The 20,727-nt window shown below is 35.4% G+C and overlaps 1 protein-coding gene across 2 annotated transcripts in view; it reads left to right on the forward strand.

Annotated features, from left to right (window-relative positions):
• Positions 1-20,727, forward strand: part of METAP1 (methionyl aminopeptidase 1) — a 57,049-nt gene that overhangs the window by 22,867 nt on the left and 13,455 nt on the right. For both annotated transcript variants that reach the window (XM_074228083.1, XM_074228084.1), the window contains exons 2-6: positions 4,188-4,239; positions 13,230-13,342; positions 14,389-14,449; positions 16,685-16,776; positions 18,736-18,819. In XM_074228083.1, coding sequence (XP_074084184.1) covers positions 4,188-4,239; positions 13,230-13,342; positions 14,389-14,449; positions 16,685-16,776; positions 18,736-18,819 — 402 coding nt within the window. The remainder of the gene's footprint in view (positions 1-4,187; positions 4,240-13,229; positions 13,343-14,388; positions 14,450-16,684; positions 16,777-18,735; positions 18,820-20,727) is intronic.

Below are 20,727 nucleotides of genomic sequence, written 5' to 3' on the forward strand. Positions count from 1 at the left end.
CATCATCTCTTCAGGGTATAGACCCAATAGTGGTATTGCTGGATCAAAGGGTATGCACATTTTTGTTGCTATTTGGGTGTAATTCCAAATTTCTCTCCAGAAAGGTTGGATGAGTTCACAGCTCCACCAACAATGTATTAGTGTCCCAGATTTCCTGAATCCCTTCCAACATTGATCGGTGTCCTTTCTGGTCATATTGGCCAGTCTGAAAGGTTGTGAGGTGGTACCTCAGAAATGTTTTAATTTATATTTAATAAGTAATGGTTTAGAGCAATTTTTCATATGACTATGGATCACTTTGATTTCCTCATCTGTAAATTGCCTTTGTATATTGGATGGTCATTTTAGCAAGGATATTTATGTCCTGGGAGAGCATTAGAAAAGGGTGTTAAAATACCTCAAGATGATGTCAAATCTATCTGTTTTTCTAGTTTATTTTTCAAGAAATAACTGAGAAAATTGTTGAGAAATTTCCTTTGAATGCAATGTTAATTTTTTTTTTGTGGAGAAAGAGAAAATGACATAATATACTATGGATTGGAAATTTTACTTAGGCAATATAGTCTACATAATCTTTTAAGAAAATTTTTGTACATAAATCATAACAAATTATGGAATATGTATTAAACCTTTCTTATAATATTAATTAATGACTTCCTTCTGAGATTCTAGTTTATCCATATATCTTTTTTATATAATTGTCCACATGTCTCCTCTTGTCAGTTTGTGAGCTCCTGGAGCTCACACTATATTTAGCTTTTCTATTTTTGCCTTTCTTTGTGTTCCCAGCCCTTCTTGGTACAGGGCAGGTGCTTAATAAATTCTTCTTGGTTTCCCTCTGGCTTCTCATAGCATTCCTAGTGCCCCTTTTTAGAAGTTTAAAAATACTAACAATATTTTACACAGGAACACATTCTGTTTTTAGTGGTCTACATCGAAGAAGACTGTTCTAAAATGTATTTTGAATCATAGGGAAAGGGACAAGACCTGTGATTGCATCTGTGTGGGGAACTCCCAATTCCCTTTACCAAAGTCTTCCAAAGCAATTTCTATTCTTAGAGAGTTGCCCGAAGGCTGAGTTTTGAACGACTTGTCCCATCATGGTCACTGTGTGTCATTCTGTGTGTGAACCCTTATCTCCCTACACTACTATATCAAATTCATAATAGCAGAATTTGAAATACAAACTTAAAGAATGCTTACATTCATCTCATCCTCCATTCATTGGACATTGTGAAGTTGAAAAAGCAGGGGCAATTTTTCTTTACCAAGACATGAAGAACAATAGAAGAGGATGGATGATGAGAACTGCATAACTTTATTTTAACTTGCCTAAAATAACATTTTTCCATTTTTGTTAAGAACTTATAGTGTCCAGATAGAGGTAAGAAAGAAAAATAGTTGGGGAGGGGAGAAACAAAAGAGAAATTATTGAAAAAAAAATCTAGATTATATAACTCTTTTGCTTAAATGCACTGACTTAGGTATGTTGCTTTTGGTTTTACATGCATGATTTTGTCAGTCCTTTTTATGTTTATATTTTCTGGGAAAAGGCAGCAGTAGATTTGGTCATATTAAAATTCTGCCAGTATTTTCAGAAGCATCTTTATCAAAGATTTATTGGAGACTCTTAAGGGCCTCTGGAAGTAAGTCATCTGTCTCACTCAGCCCTACCTTGCAATATGAGGTCTCATCTACAAATATCACTGTGAATGACCACTTTACCTTTTCATCACCAAATATAGCCAAAATATTTATCTTTCTTCATTTTTTCTTTTGTTGATTTTTGTTACATTTGAAATATGATGAAAAATAAGAAATTTATACTATAAACTCCATGTAGGGAATGGCATTGTTAAGATTTGATTCTCCATCCCCCAAGCAATAGTGTGGTATAGGGCACAGAGGTCAGATCTTAAAGCTATCAAAATCTGAGTTCAGTCTTAATCTCTGGCACAAATTGACTTTGTGACTGGGAGTAAGCCACTTGACCTCTCATTGCCCCAAATAGCTTTCTTGCTATTATATGGTAAATTTGTGTTGTTGATATATACCCTTAGTAAGGTTTCTACACAGCCCTGTGTTTCATACAGATGAAATCATGGGTATGAAATCCCACTGCCCCCCCCCCAAAATTCTCATTTCCTAGGAGAATATATTCCAAATAGAGGTATTTAATAAATATTTGTTGAATGGAATTAAATAATACTAAAATAATGCTATGCCTTTCAAAGCGATTTAGCATATATCATTTTATACTTCCCATCACATCATTTGGTTCTCCAAGTCATGCTGTGAGTTAGGGCAGGTAATATCTTCATTGTACGAATGAGAAAGTAAATGTAGACCTTGAGGATCAAAGCCCACCCTTCCCTCACAGCAGTGAGAAGCAAGTGCTGTGGTGGGGTTTCTCTGGCTGCTGGTGCACCATTTTTGCTTTGATGGTGCTCCAGTACTGTTGGGCTAAGCATTAATTAAATCATGAGATCCTCCTATGCAGTTCCTCGTCCCTGTTCATATCTTATTTTTGCATATCCTGATTTATAATATCTCCTCCAATAAGATGTTAACTCCTTGAGACCATTTCCATTTTTGACTTTGTATCCCCGGAACTGAGCTCAGTGTCTCCAATTCAACAGATGGGGGGGGCAGATGCTCACTAATGGTTCAGTCAATGATTGATTGTGTTGCCTTTCCTTTCATCTTTTCATACATTTGGACTTTTGAAAATGGAATATCTATATTCATGTGAAAAAATCTTGCTACAATTTGAGTTACTTAGAAGGTGTGTTGAGCTCTTTGAACTAAAGTATGTATGAAAATAAAGTGAAATACACCTTTCAGACTGACCAATATGACCAGAAAGGGTAACCATCATTGTTGGAAGGGTTATGGAAAGTCTGGGACACTATTACATAGTTGGTGGAGCTGTGAACTCATCCACCTTTACTGGAGAGCAATTTGGAACTGCCCTCAAAGGGCAACAAAAATATGCATACCCTTTGATCCAGCAATACCACTACTGGGTCTGTGCCCTGAAGAGATGATGAAAAAGGGTAAAAACATCACTTGAACAAAAATATTCATAGCAGCTCTGTTTGTGGTGGCAAAGAATTGGAAATCAAGTAAATGTCCTTCACTTGGGGAATGGCTTAGCAAACTGTGGTCTATGTATGTCATGGAACATTATTGTTCTATTAGAAACCAGGAGGGATGGGAATTCAGGGAAACCTGGAGGGATTTGCATGAACTGATGCTGAGTGAGATGAGCAGAACCAGAAAAACACTGTACACCCTAACAGCAACATGGGGGCGATCATCAACCTTGATGGACTCGCTCATCCCATCAGTGCAACAATCAGGGACAATTTGGGGCTGTCTGCAATGGAGAATACCATCTGTATCCAGAGAAAGAACCGTGGAGTTTGAACAAAGACCAAGGATTATTACCCTTAATTTAGGGAAAAAAAAACCTGATCTCTTATTGTCTAATATTGCTCTTATATTTTATGTTTCTTCCTTAAGGATATGATTTCTCTCTCATCACATTCAATTTGAGTCAATGTATACCATGGAAACCATGTAAAGACTGGCAAATTGCCTTCTGTGGGGGGAGGGAAGTAAGATTGGGGGGGAAATTATATAAAACTCAAAATAAATAAAAAATCTTTTTTTAAAAAAATAAAGTGAAATAAATTGTGAACCATTTGTATTTCAAATTAAGCAACCATTTCACCATTCACCAGTGTTTCTCTTTGATATTGCATAAAATCATCATTACCATAAAAATGACTACTTCAGATAAGGAGATGTGCAAAGAATGAAACTGTACTAGCAAGTATTCAATAATATGACCTAGTCCTCTTTAGAAATTTTATGAGAGAGCGCCCAAGACACGATCTGCTCTTGTCACCATCTTGGCTCTGCCCCCCCCCCCAACCTAGTCCTCTTTAAACACTGTATTGTTGCCAGTGGTTTAAGCTTAATCTGCATGTTGAAGGTGAATAATACTTGAAACAGATGTCATGAATATTTGTTTTTTTTTAAGGTTTTACCAGAAGATGCCACAATTATTCATAATCCATTAGGATATGCAAGCAATCAGAGCTACTCTTATTCCTAAAAATTTAAGTATATTTCTACTAAGGAAGGCACAACACTAACTTTTGTAATATTTGCAATTTTAGGAGTGTTTTAAGGGAAGCTGGGCCACTCACAAGTTACTTCACAAGAAAGCGAGTAAGTAAAAGCACTTCTCTCTTCTATCATAAATTTTCTATTCAGCTTTTTGATCCTCTAGAGTATAAGCACCTTGAGGACAGATATTTTGGATTTTCATTTTATCTTTGTATCCCCAGTACCTGGTAGTACCTCATGCTTAATAGGTGTCTTGTGTTCTTTGGGTTGAATTTTCATACCACAGGAAAAAAACTCTTTGCTAAAAGGAATATTGGTATTATTTTCATAATGCTTCTGAACTAAAATTTGCGCAATGTATTGCTCTTTTTAAAAATGTTATTGTTTGCAAAATGCTTTGCTGACCTTAAAGTTCAGTAATAGGGGTTCTTAAAACCTTGTTTGTATCACAGACCCATTTGCAGTCCAAGGAGTCACCTCAGTGGACCCCAATTATTGACCAGTTATATCACACAGTTGTTTCTTTAGACAATTATACTGTGACAATTATACTGTGTCTAATAATTTCAATAATTCCATAGTTATGAGCATAAACAACATTTTGATATATCTATGTCTATATCTGTATAATGTGATGTAAAGCTATTTGTGATTTGAATTGATGGCAAAATCACAGTTCTAATGTTTTGTTACCTATGTTTTGTTTTGTTTTTTGCAAGGCAAATGGGGTTAAAATGACTTGCCCAAGGCCACATGACTAGGTAATTATTAAGTGAAGCCAGATTTGAACTCAGGGACTCCTGACTCCAGGGCCAGTACTCTATCCACTGTGCCACCTAGCTGCCCCAATGTTACCTTTGTTTTTATTTATTTATTCTCTTTTTGTACAAATAATGTTTTTTTATACATTAATAAAATATACTTGTTTAAGAGTAAACAAAATATCCCCTTCCCCCCACAAAATATAGACTTGCTTGAGCAATAAAGTAAAGGGGAGAGAAAAAAATTAAAATTAAAAAAAATAATAGTAATAATTGTAGGTATGGCCAGGTGGCGCAACGGATGGAGCCCCAGCCCTGGAGCCAGGAGCACCCAAGCCCACATCCAGCCCCGTACACCCAACAATCACCCAGCTGTTTGACATGCAAGCCACTCCAACCCCACTGCCTTGCAAAAACCAAAAAAAGAAAAAAAAAGACCCCAAATAAAATAGTAATAATAGTAGGGGCGGCTGGGTGGTGGACAGAGCATTTTCCTTGAGCCAGGAGCACCTGGGTCCAAATCCAGCCTCAGACACCCAAAGATCACCCTGCTATGTGTCTCCAGGCAGACCACCCAGCCCCACTTGCCCTGCACCCTCCCCCAAAATAATAATAAAAAATGTGCTTGAGCATAGTAATACCCCACCTTTTTGGAACATTTTTTTCGTTTTTTAACTGAAATAATGTATATCTTATAGCCAAAGTGTAGCAGATGCCATTAGACATCATTAGCTAGACTCATATATCATTTGTCTTTCAATTGAATTTATCCACTGTTAGCATTGTTTAGTGTCCTTGCAGGATATTATGACTCAAGTTATAGGGATTTAAGCTGACCCTGGGAAGCTAACTCCACAGCTGTTAGTGTAGTCTGTACTTCTCCCTTTAGCTTCCCCATCTGGCGTTGTATCATTCAGTCCAAGGAAATGCATGGATGGAAGATGATTGAGCACAACCCGTGCTTTTGGAAAACCAGTTTAATCTATCATGGTGCCTGCCACCACTTAACTATTGTGAAGCCTATTTTATGTTATTTCAGGCAACATCATTTCACACTTGTTAATCAAAGTATCCATCTGTTACAAGATCACTTTTGAAAGAGGTATCCGATTCTGATCAATTTGATATGCTGCTAAAATATATCCTTAATTTTCATTTGTTAATTCAGTAGTCAGCTTGAGATGTTGTTTTCTGTTTGTCTTTGTTTTGTTTTTAATGGACTTAGCTTCTCTAATTGCACTGAGTAAAATACAGTTCTCTACCTTGGTGTCATCTTAGATTGCTCCTCATTTAGCTCACATTTCCAATTGGTTACCAATTCTCATCATTTCTTCTCTCACAATATCTCATATACCTTCTTGGTTCCTCTAATCAGCACCTTGGCACTGGTCCTCCATCACCTCTTTTAAGAACTATTGCAATAGGCTCTTGGCTTCAGGTTTCGACTATCTCCTATCCATCCTTCACACAGCTGGCTGCAAGAGAGATTTCCCACAAGGGCAGATTTGAGGACTTCCCTGCTCTGTAAGTTGTATTGGCTCTCCTATTTAAAGCTCCTTCACAACCTTGACCCAGTCTTCCTGGTCTTTTTTTTTTTTAGGTTTTTTTTTTGGCAAGGCAAATGGGGTTAAGTGGCTTGCCCAAGGCCACACAGCTAGGTCATTATTAAGTGTCTGAGACCGGATTTGAACCCAGGTACTCCTGACTCCAGGGCTGGTGCTTTATCCACTAAGCCACCTAGCCGCCCCGTTCCTGGTCTTCTTCAACATTATTCCTTTCCCCATTTTCTGTGGTCTTATTATACTGCCTTCTTGCTGTTCCTCATACTTGATGCTCCAACTTTTATCTGTGCTCCTGTTGCTTTGAATTCTCTCCTTTGTGTCTTAGAATTCCTGATCTCTTTGGAGGTTCAGCTCAAGTGCAGCTTTTTCTACCCTTTTCATGGTCCATCCTCCCTCCAGACTGTTGGTGCCTCCTTTCTAAGGGGATGCTTCCTTATTATGCTAATGCATAGACAGACATGTGATCCCTCCCATCCTGAAAACTTCTTGGGGACAGGGGTTATTTTTACTGTCATTTTTTGGTATCCTCAGGACAGTGCAGGGTGTGCCTGTCATATGTTAAACTCTTAATTAGTGCTTTTTGATTGACAAAAGATCTAGTGTCAAATGAGACCTTGGTTATCTATTCCAATCTCTCATTTTACAAAATTGCCATAGTTGGAGCATCAGTGGCAAGATTTGAACCCGACTATCAGACTCCAGAGCCACTGGACTAGATTGAACAGAATGTCAAATCAAAAAAATGCTGAGATACCTTTTTGTCTCCTTCCTATTTTTGAGATGCCACAATAAAGAAAAAGTCAGTCCACAAGTTCATAATTAAATGATCATAAATCTATAAATAGATGCATGAGAATAGAACTGAATAGGCAGCTGGGTGGTACAATGGATAGAGGACTGGGCTTGGAATCAAGAGGACTTGAGTTCAAATCCCAGCATCAGCCGTTTACTAGTTATGTGATTCTAAGCAGGCCAATTAACTGTTTTATGCCTCATTTTCCTCATTTGTGAAGTAGGAATAATAGTAGGAACTATCTCCCTGGGTTGTTGTGAGATTAGAATGAGATACTAATCATAAAGCACTTTGCAAATCAAGAAAGTGTTATAAAATACTAGCTTTGTCATCTTCGGGTATCTCATTCCCTTTGCCCTTATGATAGTGCTGTTAGCATCTGTTTCATTCAGCCTGCTAGATTCGGTATCCAAATCCTCAGTTCCCCTTTGCTTAGAGGGACTCCGTGTCCTGATGTCTTTACTCAGTGTCTTCTTTCTTAAAATTCAAAGATAAAAGCTTTTATTTTTTTAAAGTATTCGGAACTGTCTTCTTAAATATATAAAGCAATTCTTTTTTTAGTACTTTAATAGTCTTCTCTACTTACTTTCAACTATTTCTCCCTCTGTCTCAAGCCATCCTATACGTGATATCTCATCTCAGCCGTGTCTCTAGAGTCAGAGGACCCAAATAAAATTTCTGTCATTTACTATTTGTGTGGCTTTGAGCAAGTCATTTAACTTCTGTTTCCTCATCTGTAAAATTAAAGACCTTAGACCAGATAGTCTCTGCAGTGTCTTCTAGCTAGGAACCTATATTTCTAAGTGTTTGATTAAACTGAAGGCTTCCCTGAAGGCTGCATTTGCAATTTTTACATTTTAATACCAGGAACAAAATATTCTTCTTGTTCAAGAAAACTCAGGTTAGTGGACTGAATGACCCATTCTATGCAGAGCTGTAAAAGGGGGAAATCAGAATCTGGATTTGGTGGGTAATACCTAAGATTGTGAATTAGGGTGAAGTTAGTGTGATCTTTCCCAGGATTGTAGGATTGTTTCACTGTTAATATCTAACAGTATATCTACTAGGTATTATTAGATATATTAGAGCTGAACACTTTTTTGTGCCCCTCCAGTGAGCAGAAACCTCAGTGATGATTTTTATCTAATAATATGTTTGAAAGATAATGCTCAGTTATTTAATAAGCATTTATTAAGTGACTTTGTGGTACAGTCATTTTGGATGTGTCCAACTCTTTGTAAGCCCACATAAACTGGGGGGGGGTTTGTTTGTTTGTTTTTTGGCAGAGATACTGCAGTAGTTTGTCATCTCCTTCTCCAGATATTTTACAGAGGAAGAAATTGAAAAAACAGGGTTCAGTGACTTGCCCAGGTCACACAGCTAGGAAGAGGAGTCTTTCTGATATCCAGGCCTGTCGCTCACATCCTGTACCTCCCATCTGCCATTAAGTGCCTACTCTGTACAAAGACAAAAATAGTGGCCCTTTCTGATTTACAAAGTAGTTTGCATTCGATCTTGTGTTCTCACAATCTGAGAGAAGGGTGATTGCTATCCTTTTTTTTTTCAAAAGAGGAAACTGAGGCTCAGTGAGGTTAAGTGACTTGCCTAAAATCACAGCCAGTGAGTACCTGAGGCTGCTTTTGCATTTAGGTCTTCCTTCCTGTAGGGCAAGTGCTTTATTCTCTGAACTTGTTTTTCCCTCCTTGTTCTCTAGGAAAGCATTAAAAGACCTATTTGTGTGAAGTTAATTGACTCTAATTTTCAGATTTAGCAGCTCGGGTCTGCTATTATGTTGGGGTGTAGAGCAATTGAGGTGAATTTACACATTGTCTTGGAATGACTGGTTGATGCAACATATAACCAAACACATTTGAACCATCAATCTCTAAGTGTGAATAATGCCCCCAAAACTGAATAAAATCAGCTATACATTAGTCTTATACAGATTGCTTTGATTGCTTGATTTTTTTTCACAGGCATATTTGTGATTCTTCTCTGAAAATGGACTGGGGGGGCAGATTGTGCAACTGCAGGATCAGCTGGAAGCCTAGGAATCTTTTATACTTTTTTTTTTAATTTTAGGAATATATTAAAAGCAAAGGCCCCCACATCCTGTTGCTATTCTGTCCTTGCTTTTAGGTTAAAAACATGACTCTTCAGGCTCATATTTTGAAATAGAATTGCTTCCTGCCACTTAGAGTTGCAGCAGGCATCCACGTTGTCAGCATTTTGATCACTTTTTTCCTCTATGACTTGACCCTTGTGTTAGGGAACATCACTTAATATTTAGTGTGACTATCTTCAACTCTTAGAAAGGAAAAAAGTGTCAGAAATCGAATAGTATAATGCAATTTAATAATAACCACCTGCTTTCAGTCTTGCTTTATGACTTGTTGTTGTTCACTTTTTTCTTTTTAAATGTCTTCTGGACCGTGGTAGAATGAAAAGGGCACAGAACTGGCTCTCAAGAGATCCGGGTTCTAATCTCAGCTTTGGTACTTTCTAATTTGGGTTAATGTTGGGCAAATATTTCACTTTTGTGCTCAAGATTTTCTTATATAGAAATGTATGTAATGTTGTTCTAATTCCACAATTCTGCCTTCTGTGTTCTGTACCAGTTTATAATGTGTCAATTGATAGAAAAAGTAAGCTTTTCTTACAAAACTGTTTTGTCTTATTTTTTAATTAATAAGCATTTACTTTTTTGTTCCTCCTCAATTTAAAAGGGGAAAAAAAGCAAAGCCTTTATAACAAATATGCATAATCAATTTAGACAAATCCTCACATTTCCCATGTTGAAAAATTGTTTCCTTGTGCATCTTAAATCATTTTTTAACTTTTTAAATAGGTGCTGACCCCCAATAGCATGAGGATTATGGGAAAAGAGAGATTTATCTCTGTTGGGAGAGGGAAGGAGGTGGGAAAATGGATCTTGTGCTGGTTTCCTAAGCATATCATTCAATTGTCTCCCGTTTTTAGTTCTTTAGTTGACTGATGTATTTAGATATTGCTGAAGTCTGATTCAGAATGTCCACTTCTTGAGGATTGAGTGTTGTTCTATATTGGTACCCACTAAATATTTAGAATTAATAGGGAACTCCAATAATAATTTATGTTGGGGTTTTTTTTTGGGGGGGTGCTTCTTTGCTGCGGCCTGTTTGTCTTACTGCTACAGGTCTTCCCTACATCCTTCACTCAGTTGTCAAAATGATCTTCCTAAAGTATATAGATCTGTCCTTAAATTGAATCATTAAACAGTAACTCTCAGTTTCCTTCAGAATCAAATATAAAAATCTTCTGTTGAGGTTTTAAATCCCTTTATAGCTTGATCCCTTCTTACATTCTCTATCCCCCTTTCTACCTCCTTTTGTGTCCTGTCTCCTTTAGAGTGTAAGCTCTTTGAGGGCTGGGACTGTCTTTTTATTATTTGTTTTGGCAGCATTTAGCATTGTGCTTAGCATAGTAAGTGGTTAATAAAAATATTTCAGATTGGATTGAATTTCCAGACTTCTTATACCCTGCACCTCCTTATGTAGTCTGCAGTCTAGTGAAATTGCTGTTCACACAAAGCTCATTGGTTCTGAACTTTTTCACTATTTCCTATGCCTAAGATTCTCTCCTTCCTCATCTCTGACTCTTGCCTTCCTTAACTTTCTTCAAGTCCCATCTAAAACCCCACCTCCTTTTTTAAAAATTCAGTTTTAGGGTCAGCTAGGTGGCGCAGTGGATAAAAGCACCGACCCTGGAGTCAGGAGTACCTGGGTTCAAATCTGGTCTCAGACACTTAATAATTACCTAGCTGTGTGGCCTTGGGCAAGCCACTTAACCCTCTTTGCCCTGCAAAAACCTAAAAAAAAAAAAAATTCAGTTTTATTTTACTTTCTATTCCAAATTCTCTTCTTCCTCTCCTGTTTCCCTACCCATTAAGAGGAAAAGAAAAACAAAATCCATTTCAAATATATCTGGTTGTGCAAAACAAATTCCACATTAGCTATCTTCCAAAAAAACAAAAGCAAAGACAAGAAAAAGAAAACAAAATAGCCCTCCATTTGTATGCTGAATGCATCAGCTCTCTATCTGATTTCATCATAAGCCCTTTGGAATTGTGTAAGATCATTGTGTTCATAAGAGTTAGTTGATTGTTTCTATAGGATTGTTGTCACTTTTATCAGTTCTCTTGGTTCTACTCATTTTGCTTTGCATCAGTTCATCCAAATCTTTACAGATTTTTATGAAATCATTCCCTTCATTATTTCTTTTTTAGTTGTTTTTAGTTTTTGCAAGGCAATGGGGTTAGGTGGCTTGCCCAAAGCCACACAGCTAGGTAATTATTAAGTGTCTGAGGCTGGATTTGAACTCTGGTACTCCTGACTCCAGGGCTGGTGCTCTTATCCACTGTACCACCTAGCCACCCCTACCCTTCATTATTTCTCTCTTTTTTTTTTTTTTTTGCAAGGCAAATGGGGTTAAGTGGCTTGCCCAAGGTCACACAGCTAGGTAATTATTAAGTGTCAGACCGGATTTGAACCCAGGTACTCCTGACTACGGGGCCAGTGCTTTATCCACTACGCCACCTAGCCGCCCCTCCTTCATTATTTCTTAAAATACAATAGAATTACATCACGTTTATATATAGTACTGGTTCAGCCATTACCTGTTTGATCTTTTTTATTTTCCAATTCTTTGCTACTACAAAAAAAAAGACTTAAATATTTTTGTACATATGAGTCCTTCCCCTCTTTATTTGATCTCTTTAGAGTATATTGAACAATTAGTAGTATTGCTGGTCAAACATGGTTTAATAGCAAAAAAACCTGCCTTCTGCAAGAAGACTTTCCCAGGCTTCCTTGATCTTAGTGACTTACGTCTGAGATTATATCCAGTTTACCCCGTGTAGATGCTGTTTGTGTGGAATTGTTGTTATGGGTTCTCCCTTCTCCACCATTGATTAGAGCCTGGACTCCTTGAGAACAGGGACTCTTGACTGCTCTTAGCAGCATGCTTGGTACCTGAAAGATGCATCAGCAATGTTGGCTAACTTGTCTGTGCTTCCTTTGTTATCGTATGTGTGTGGATTTGAACAGTCAACTCTGAGAACAGGGCATAATAGTAAAAGCTAGGTAATATAATTCTGTGTTTCAGGTGTGGTGAAAACCACTCAGATAAATCTAGGACAGATTTTTCAGTTCTCTGTTTTTTGTAGAGCATAGAAATCTGAGCTTTTAATCAGTCCTACAATAGAAAGGTTTTTGCCTAAAACCTGAAGCTTTAAATTAAACTTAGATATGTGTGCATGTGTGTGTGTTGTATTGTGTCTTCTGCTTTTACATCACCTTCATTTTCCATACCCTACTCTCAATGTGAAACAATAAACACAGATGTTGAATACAAAACTGCATCTAGTAGTGAGGGAAGCTATCAGTATTCTGTACTACAGTCCCCTCTTCTTTCTTCTGGTGTAGGGGAAGGGTGTTTGGATGGGCTTCAAGCTTCATTATACATTTTTCCATATTTCAAAGTTCAACTTAATCATTTTGAAGTGTTGCTCTTATATCGTATTTTGCTTTTCATCCTCATCCATCATTTCTTTGGTACCCAATGACATTCTAAACTAAGCATACTATAATAGAAGCAAATGGTACTTATGTATGACAGTTTAAGACATGCCAATAATGGGATATTATTGAGAATTAGTTATATTCAACCATGGGGGAGAAAATTATAATCTTGTTTTCAGAAATTTTACTTGGATTAGAAATTATTTCCACTAGCCCAGATGGGATACTGGAGGCTAGTGATGCGTAAATAAACTTGCTCTATTTTTCTTATTTTTGTATACTTAAGATTTTTTTTTACCTTATTAGTGAAAACTGATGTCACTGAAATGGCATGTTACATTTTCATGTATTTTAAATATACAAAATTTAAATGTTTAATTGAGATCTTTAAAAATTCTTTAAATATTTCTTTTTCTAGAAGATGAAAAAGCAAAACAAGAAGTTTCTTCTTGGACCATGGAAGGTGATATTAACACAGATCCTTGGGCAGGTTATAGATATACTGGTAAACTTAGACCACATTATCCCCTGGTGAGTAAATAAAGTAACATTTTTATTTTAAATGACAATTACATGTTAAGTGACATATTTCAGAACTATATTTTTCAAGATTGGAATCTTTTCCAAGTCTTTTGCTATCCTTCAAATTTGAGTTGGATTACTTAAATTGTCTTAGCACTTTAAAGGTACATATTTTATAGATATTTTTGTTTTTGCATTACTTGATTTCCCCTATGTATCTTCTTTCACCTTCCAGTGGGCCATCTCTTACTAACAAAGAAAGTTTAAAAAAAATTGGAAAGAGGAAAAGGAAAAAAATCCAGTGGTTGTTTTATTATTTTCTTAAAATATAACGCTTAGATTTCTGTTTCCTCCTTGTTATCCCTCTGTGAGAAACATCCATTAATATTGTTTTTTAAGCATTTAAAAAGAAGACAAAATTTTTATTATTTTAGGGCAACTTTGAAATAGTTATTTTCAACAAAGTGCTTTACAATAGAAAAGCAGGACAGCTTTCATATTTCTTTAGAATTTATTATTTTCTTTTTAAAAAAGGAATTAGTTTGGAGGCAGCTAGGTGGCGCAGTGGATAGAGCACTGGCTTTGGAGTCAGGCAGACCTGAGTTCAAATTTGACCTCAGATACTTAATAATTACCTAGCTGTGTGGCCTTGATTGGGCAAACCACTTAACTCCCATTGCCTTGCCAAAAAAAAAAAGAAAAAGAAGGAATTAGTATGAAATAGTATTTCTCACATAGAATCCTTTTGACATGTTTCTGGATATCCTTCTTTCCTATCCTATTTTTTTTAATATTCAGTAAAAAGATTCCATATACTCTCAAAGTGTTTTGTAATCCTCTAAGCACAATATGTAGAATTCTATTAAGCCTTTCTTTTCTCTAAAATTTAAATTGTCATTATCAGGAAAGAGATTTGGCATCATAACCAAGTAATAATGATGTGTTAAATAAAATTTTAGAGAGAGCAAATTTATTTTTTTCTTCAATAATGACTAATTCAAATAATGGCTATGCATTATACTTTTAAGTTGTTTATACTCTTTGATGCTTTTTAGATGCCAACAAGACCAGTGCCAAGTTATATCCAGAGACCTGATTATGCTGATCATCCTTTAGGTAATTTCAGTTATATATCTTACTTTTTATTTAGTCTGTATATTTGGTGGCTGCCACTAACAACAGGAATTTGGTTTGCTTGTGATTTCTTATGTACAAATTTCATTGCCTAATTCTATTCACTATTTCATTTTATTAACTCCTTGTCTATCTCTATAGTATGAATTTTTATTTTTGCTTTGCCTGATAGCATGATTGCAAGTTGTGTTTTTTTGGTTTTACTTGATGCTGAGTAAATTTTGTTATAGCCTCTTATTTTTATTTTGTGTATATCTTTACTTTTTTTTCTTGTAAGCTGTAGATTTTCAAGTTTTGATTCCTTTGTCAAAACAACAGTGCCTGTTCTCAAGGAGTTTTATATTCTAGTTCAGTCTTTTTTTTTTAAAGATTTTATTTGAGTTTTACAATTTTTCTCCCAATCTTACTTCCCTCCTCCCACCCTCTATGGAAGGTAATCTGTCAGTCTTTATTTTGTTTCCATGTTGTACTTTGATCCAAATTGAGTGTGATGAGAGAGAAATCATATCCTTAAGGAAGAGACAAAAAGTATAAGAGATAACAAGATCAGACAATAAGATATCTCCTTTTTTCTAAATTAAAGGGAATAGTCCTTGAAATTTGTTCAAACTCCACAGTCTAGTTCAGTCTTTAAAATATAGTTATCCCTTCTGCATCGTGTCTTTCCCCATTATTATTGCAATATATCATGGAACAGCACAAGAAAATAAATGGGAAGTTTTGGAGAGTTTAATGGAAGCTGCAGACAACATGTAAATGGCACAGAACTCATGACCAAATAGTCAATCCAAATTATACAAGAAGGTACTGTTGTAAACATTCCATAAAAGAAAAAGAAAAAATTCAGACTGATTCTGAAAAAATTCAAACCAAAAACATTTTATGTGGATTTTCCAGATCAAAGTGGGTGCTACACCTTTTACCCCTGTGATATAGAAGGGATAACTGTAACTTTTTCCAGAGTATAAGGATCATATGTAAATAAAAATAGATGTGGTTTTTTTTGATGTCTTAAGAATGATTTTTATCAAAGAAAACTTTTAATTTCACAAAGTATAAAATCCAAATGAGACCCAAACCCCCCCCCCCCCGGGGTGGGGTTTGAATTGAAAGAGCTTGTTGACATTAGGGGGTCAAAGGGACCATATTCAAAGAGCTGATGAATACTATGAGCCCAGATAGACCAAGCTCAAAGTGGGGGGAACTCAAAAGAATAAGATTCAAACTACTCAGCATTAGGGACTCTGATGAAGGAGCATGGTTATGACTTCTGTTCCATGGCAGCTGTTGCTTTCTATTGCTGTGTGTTCGTTTCAGTTATAAGGTTGTGCTTATAGAGCCAGGGCCCTTTGGGATGTGAGGAGGTCCCAGTTCAACTAGGAGAGGCTGGAACTTTCTAGAGAATTCTTTCATAGGTTCTAGGAGATTGCACCTAAATTTTTAATTTTCTCCACAGTTTTCAGTCTTTTGAAAATATGGATGGTATTTAAATTGGTAAGACAGCCTTTATAAAAATACATTTTGCTCAATAAGATTTGACTTTTTAATGCTCTAGTCAGAATCCTGATTTTTTATCCTGGGGGTGGAAAAACCAACTTAATAATTTCACTTTAAGTAGAATTGAGTTTTTGCAAATGCATAAATGTAGAATTGTATTGCTATTTGTGGTAAGGGTTAGGAATGTGATGGTGCATTTATGACTTTGCTTACACATTGTCAAAGTGTAGAAAAGTGAGCAAATGTTTTTGGATGGAGTGTGTGATTGAGTACAAACTTTTAAAAATTAATTATTATGTGCTAGTATGTGTGTAAATGTGGACCAAGAAGATTAATTTCATGAAGACATTAGAGATGACTTTTAAATATAGTATGACTTTACAAAAGTCAGATTAATTAAAATACTACTAAAGAGAGTTGAATTGTTCTTATGAGAATAACTTGAATTACACATAGTGAGAATGATATTAGGATAATGAATACCTAAAAACACATTGACATATTGGTTATTTCTAGTTATAATCCCTTTAGATGATTAATTTTCTGAGGGCAGTCCATTTTTTCATAATGCAAAGATGAAAAATTCAGTCCAGCTTCTCACAGTATTGTACAATCTAAATAAATGAGATTTTATTGTAATGTCACCAGTGGCATTGCTGTGTCGATCACTACATGTCTTCTCTCCTTCCTTTTCTGTATTGGTTTTATGTTTCTTTTTAGGAATGTCTGAATCTGAACAGGCTCTCAAAGGTACTTCTCAAATAAAAATACTTTCCTCTGAAGATTTAGAAGGCATGCGGTTAGTGTGTAGGGTAAGATTTTTTTCTTTTTTATTGGTTTTGATATGTTGAAGTAATCATGTAGGAAGTCAGATGTTATGTACCTTCCAGAAGCATCAAGAGTTGCATTGTAAGATTGTGGCTCCTAATTTAGTAAGATGTAAGATATTAATTGAAATTACTATATAATGATTTGATGCTTCTGTTCTTCCTGAGCCTACTAGACAGCTATCATTTTAAGATATAAAGAGCAGATAATCTGACACGGTCCATTGTCCTTCAGTTCTTCATGGTTTGAAATAATGGGTGAAATCTTATGATGCCTCATCATTTTTAAATTAGCATTAAAGCATAAATCATCATGACAAAAATAACAAGGCTTTTTTGTTTGTAGGAACTTTGAGGTCCATTTGTTCTTTCCAAAGTTATCAAGCATCTTTTTAATTGCTAAATTTGGTCACCTTTTCTCAGTACTTCTTTTTTTACTTTTGCACCTTTTGGTAGTATTGACCACCTTCTTTCTGTATTCTCTTTCTGCTATCTCTTATTTTTCTTCTCTTTGATTGCTACTTCTGCTGGACCATCATCTCCTGCCTTCTAACCAAAAGTATTTCTCATAGTCTGTTTTTAAAAATCTCATCAATTGATACATTCAGCCTTGATCCTACTGAGCTCTAATCTGCTGCTCACCAGCTGCATGGTTTCATAGGTATTTCAGTCTTAACATGTCCAAAATGGAACTGAGTATCTTCACTCCTAAAATTTAGTATCCTTGACTCCTGTCTACCTTTCAGTTCTCTGTTTCTTTTGAGCACCCCAATCCTTCATCCCTTGACTCATGCTCCAGATTTAATCAAGTGATAGGTATTTTAACTTCCACTTTTTTATTTCTCCCCTCTTCAATCAAATAGCCACCGATATAACTTACCCATTCCACTCACTGTCCAACAATATTCTCTAGGTCCTTATTGTCTCTAGAGTAAAGCACAAACTCTTCCCCAGTCCTTAAAAATCATTCAGTTTTATTTTTAATTATCTATTCTTATTTCATACTACTTTTTTAACCACTTTTATGTTCTATCCAGAATAGCCAGTTTATTCAGCTGCCCCGCTCTTGCCTGGAATGAACTCCCTTCTGACTTTGACCTCTTAACATTCTTAGGTTCCTTTTGCCAGGAAGTCCTTTCTGATTCCTGTAGTTATTATTAATCATCCTCTCCCTTCTCAAAATGTGAATTCCTTGAGAGCAGGGAAAATTTTTTCCTTTTGTCTTTCTAGCACTTAGCACAGTGCCTTGCTGATCACATACACTTAATAAATATTTGTTGAGTATTAGGGGTTGAATATATTGCATTACTTTGTCATAGCTAATATATTCAGAACTTATAGGGTAGGATAATTAGTTAGTATACCATATGAGAATTCACATATCATATTACTTATACTAACAAAATGATGTTTGCTGTTTTGATTACCTAGTTATTTTTCTGATAATATAAATTTTTCATAAATTTGATTACTCACTTTACAGTGACCAGTTTGTTTCAGGGACATTCACGTATGCATGCACACACAAACACACACACACACACATACATACACACATGCTTCCAGTAATTAAATATTATTTCTCTTTTTTAAAAGATGGCTATTCTCTGGACTAGCATCAAAAAAGTTAATAAATTTAAAAAATTTAAATCTTTTAGTTTTTTACAAGGCAAATGGGGTTAAGTGGCTTGCCCAAGGCCACACGGCTAGGTAATTATTAAGTGTCTGAGGTCAGATTTGAACTCAGGTACTCCTGACTCCAGGGCTGGTTCTCTATCCACTACGCCATCTAGCTGCCCCCAAAATTTAAATCTTAAGTTAATATATCCCTATGAAGATAAAAATTAATTTTCTCATTTCTTTATAAAATCTAAGACTGAAAATGTTGTCATTTTCTGTTTCTGTTGTATTATTCTAAATTTGCTTTTGTTTACTCCTTTACAGCTTGCGAGGGAAGTGTTGGATGTTGCTGCAATGATGGTTAAACCAGGTGTAACTACTGAAGAAATAGATCATGCTGTCCATTTAGTAAGTTAGCTTTATTTTTATATTTTAAAGTTTGTCTTCTCTTTTCTAAATAAGATATAACATGAAAGTTATGATCTTTAAAATATTAGGGAACTGAATTGATTCAAAACAGGTTTTGAACATATTTTGGCAAGCACCTTAGTCCTAGTGTTAAATAAAGAATGCTGTAATTAATTGCAAAATAACAATCTCAAATCGAAATACAGTTATCTAGGGGCAGCTAGGTGGCGCAGTGAATAGAGCATGGGCCTTGGAGTCAGGAGTACCTGGGTTCAAATGTGACCTCAGACACTTAATAATTACCTAGCCGTGTGGCCTTGGGCAAGCCACTTAACCCCATTACCTTGAAAAATCTAAAAATCTGAAAAAAAAAAAGAAAACAAAAGAAATACAGCTATCTTTAAGATACACATGTGGCAGAAGAGAATTCTTTAGCTTAAGTACATTGCGGAAATTGCAAGTTTTTTTCCATTATTTAGCTTCATCTCTTGTATCATTATTATGTTGTAATCACTGAAAAGAGTCATTTTATTGTATTTCTTTTTTTTAAGATATAAGTTTATTTCTAGTTTTGAAATTTTAATTAAATAGAAGTTGGATGGGCAAGGTAACTTCTGAGTCATGCCTTGTATTTGAATGACCTTGAACCTCAGTTTCCTTATCTGTAAGATGAGAAAGTTGAACTTGGCCACTTCTAAGCTCAGCCTTTCTAGATTTAGAGAGCTATGATATTATTCTTAAAAGATGAGATTTCATATTTGTTATTTTTGTTATTTAAAATAATATAACTAGATTTTCATGGTGCTTGAAGTTTTGCGAAGTACTTTATAAATATGTCTTTTGATCTTCACTGTAATTTTGTGAGGTAGGTATGTTACCATTATCCCCATTTTATAGATGAGGCTGAGAAATTAGCTGATTTCCCAGGGTCACACAGTTGTATTTATCTAAAGTTAAGTAGATATATCAACACAGCTAATGCTTTTATATATCTAAACTTGGTAGACAGATCTTCCATCTGTATTAAATAATTAAGTGACTTAGTCTGACAATCTCACACTTTCAGAGAAATTTAGTTAAGTACATGTCAGGTATGATCTGATTGGCAGATACTGTAAATATTATTCTAGACTGAAAATTGCCATAGTGTGTTCTGTCTAATGATTTTGTTCCTTTTGATTCTGAAGATCTGAACTCATGGCATTAAAATAGATAGATGTTTTAATATTGCCTATATTTCCAGTATATTCTTCCTCTTCCACTTCCTCCCAGAACCAACTTATGGTAACAATTAACAAAGAAGCAAAAAAAAAAAATTAACAGAGAAGGAAAAAACTAACCAACAAATGGACTAACCTCAATTATATGTAAACTCCCACATCAATAGCTGTCCAGCTTACAAAGAAGCAGGAATGCACCCTTCTATCTCTTTTGGGATCCATCTTAATCAGTTACAATTTTGTAGCATTTGTTTTAGTTGTGTTGTTGTTTTTTATATTTCTGTTGTTGTCTCTTGATTGTTGTTTTTAGATTTGTTTTAGATTAGGTTATAAAAATCTCAAGATTCTCTGCTTTTTAAAATGTAAATTAGACTTTTATGGAATTTGAGTTTTAGTTGGTTTTTTCAATTTTTGATTTTTATTCTGGTTGTTCTTAATTTGACAAATGCTCTTTTCTGCATTTCACTTATTGATGTCCTTAGCTTACTCAAGTTCCAACTAAATTTTCATCTTTTATTGGAAACCTCCAATCCTTTTTAAACTAGTGTCTTCCTTCTGTTAATTATTTATTATTTCCTATTTATCCTATATGCAGCTTGATTTTTGTTTGTGGGTTTGCATGTTGTCTCCCCCTAGTGAGAGACTTGAGGGTAGAGTTTGGCTTTTGTCTTTTTTTGTATCCCCCCCC

Source organism: Macrotis lagotis, chromosome 3, assembly GCF_037893015.1.
Source record: "Macrotis lagotis isolate mMagLag1 chromosome 3, bilby.v1.9.chrom.fasta, whole genome shotgun sequence".
In the NCBI taxonomy this organism is placed as follows: domain Eukaryota; kingdom Metazoa; phylum Chordata; class Mammalia; order Peramelemorphia; family Peramelidae; genus Macrotis; species Macrotis lagotis.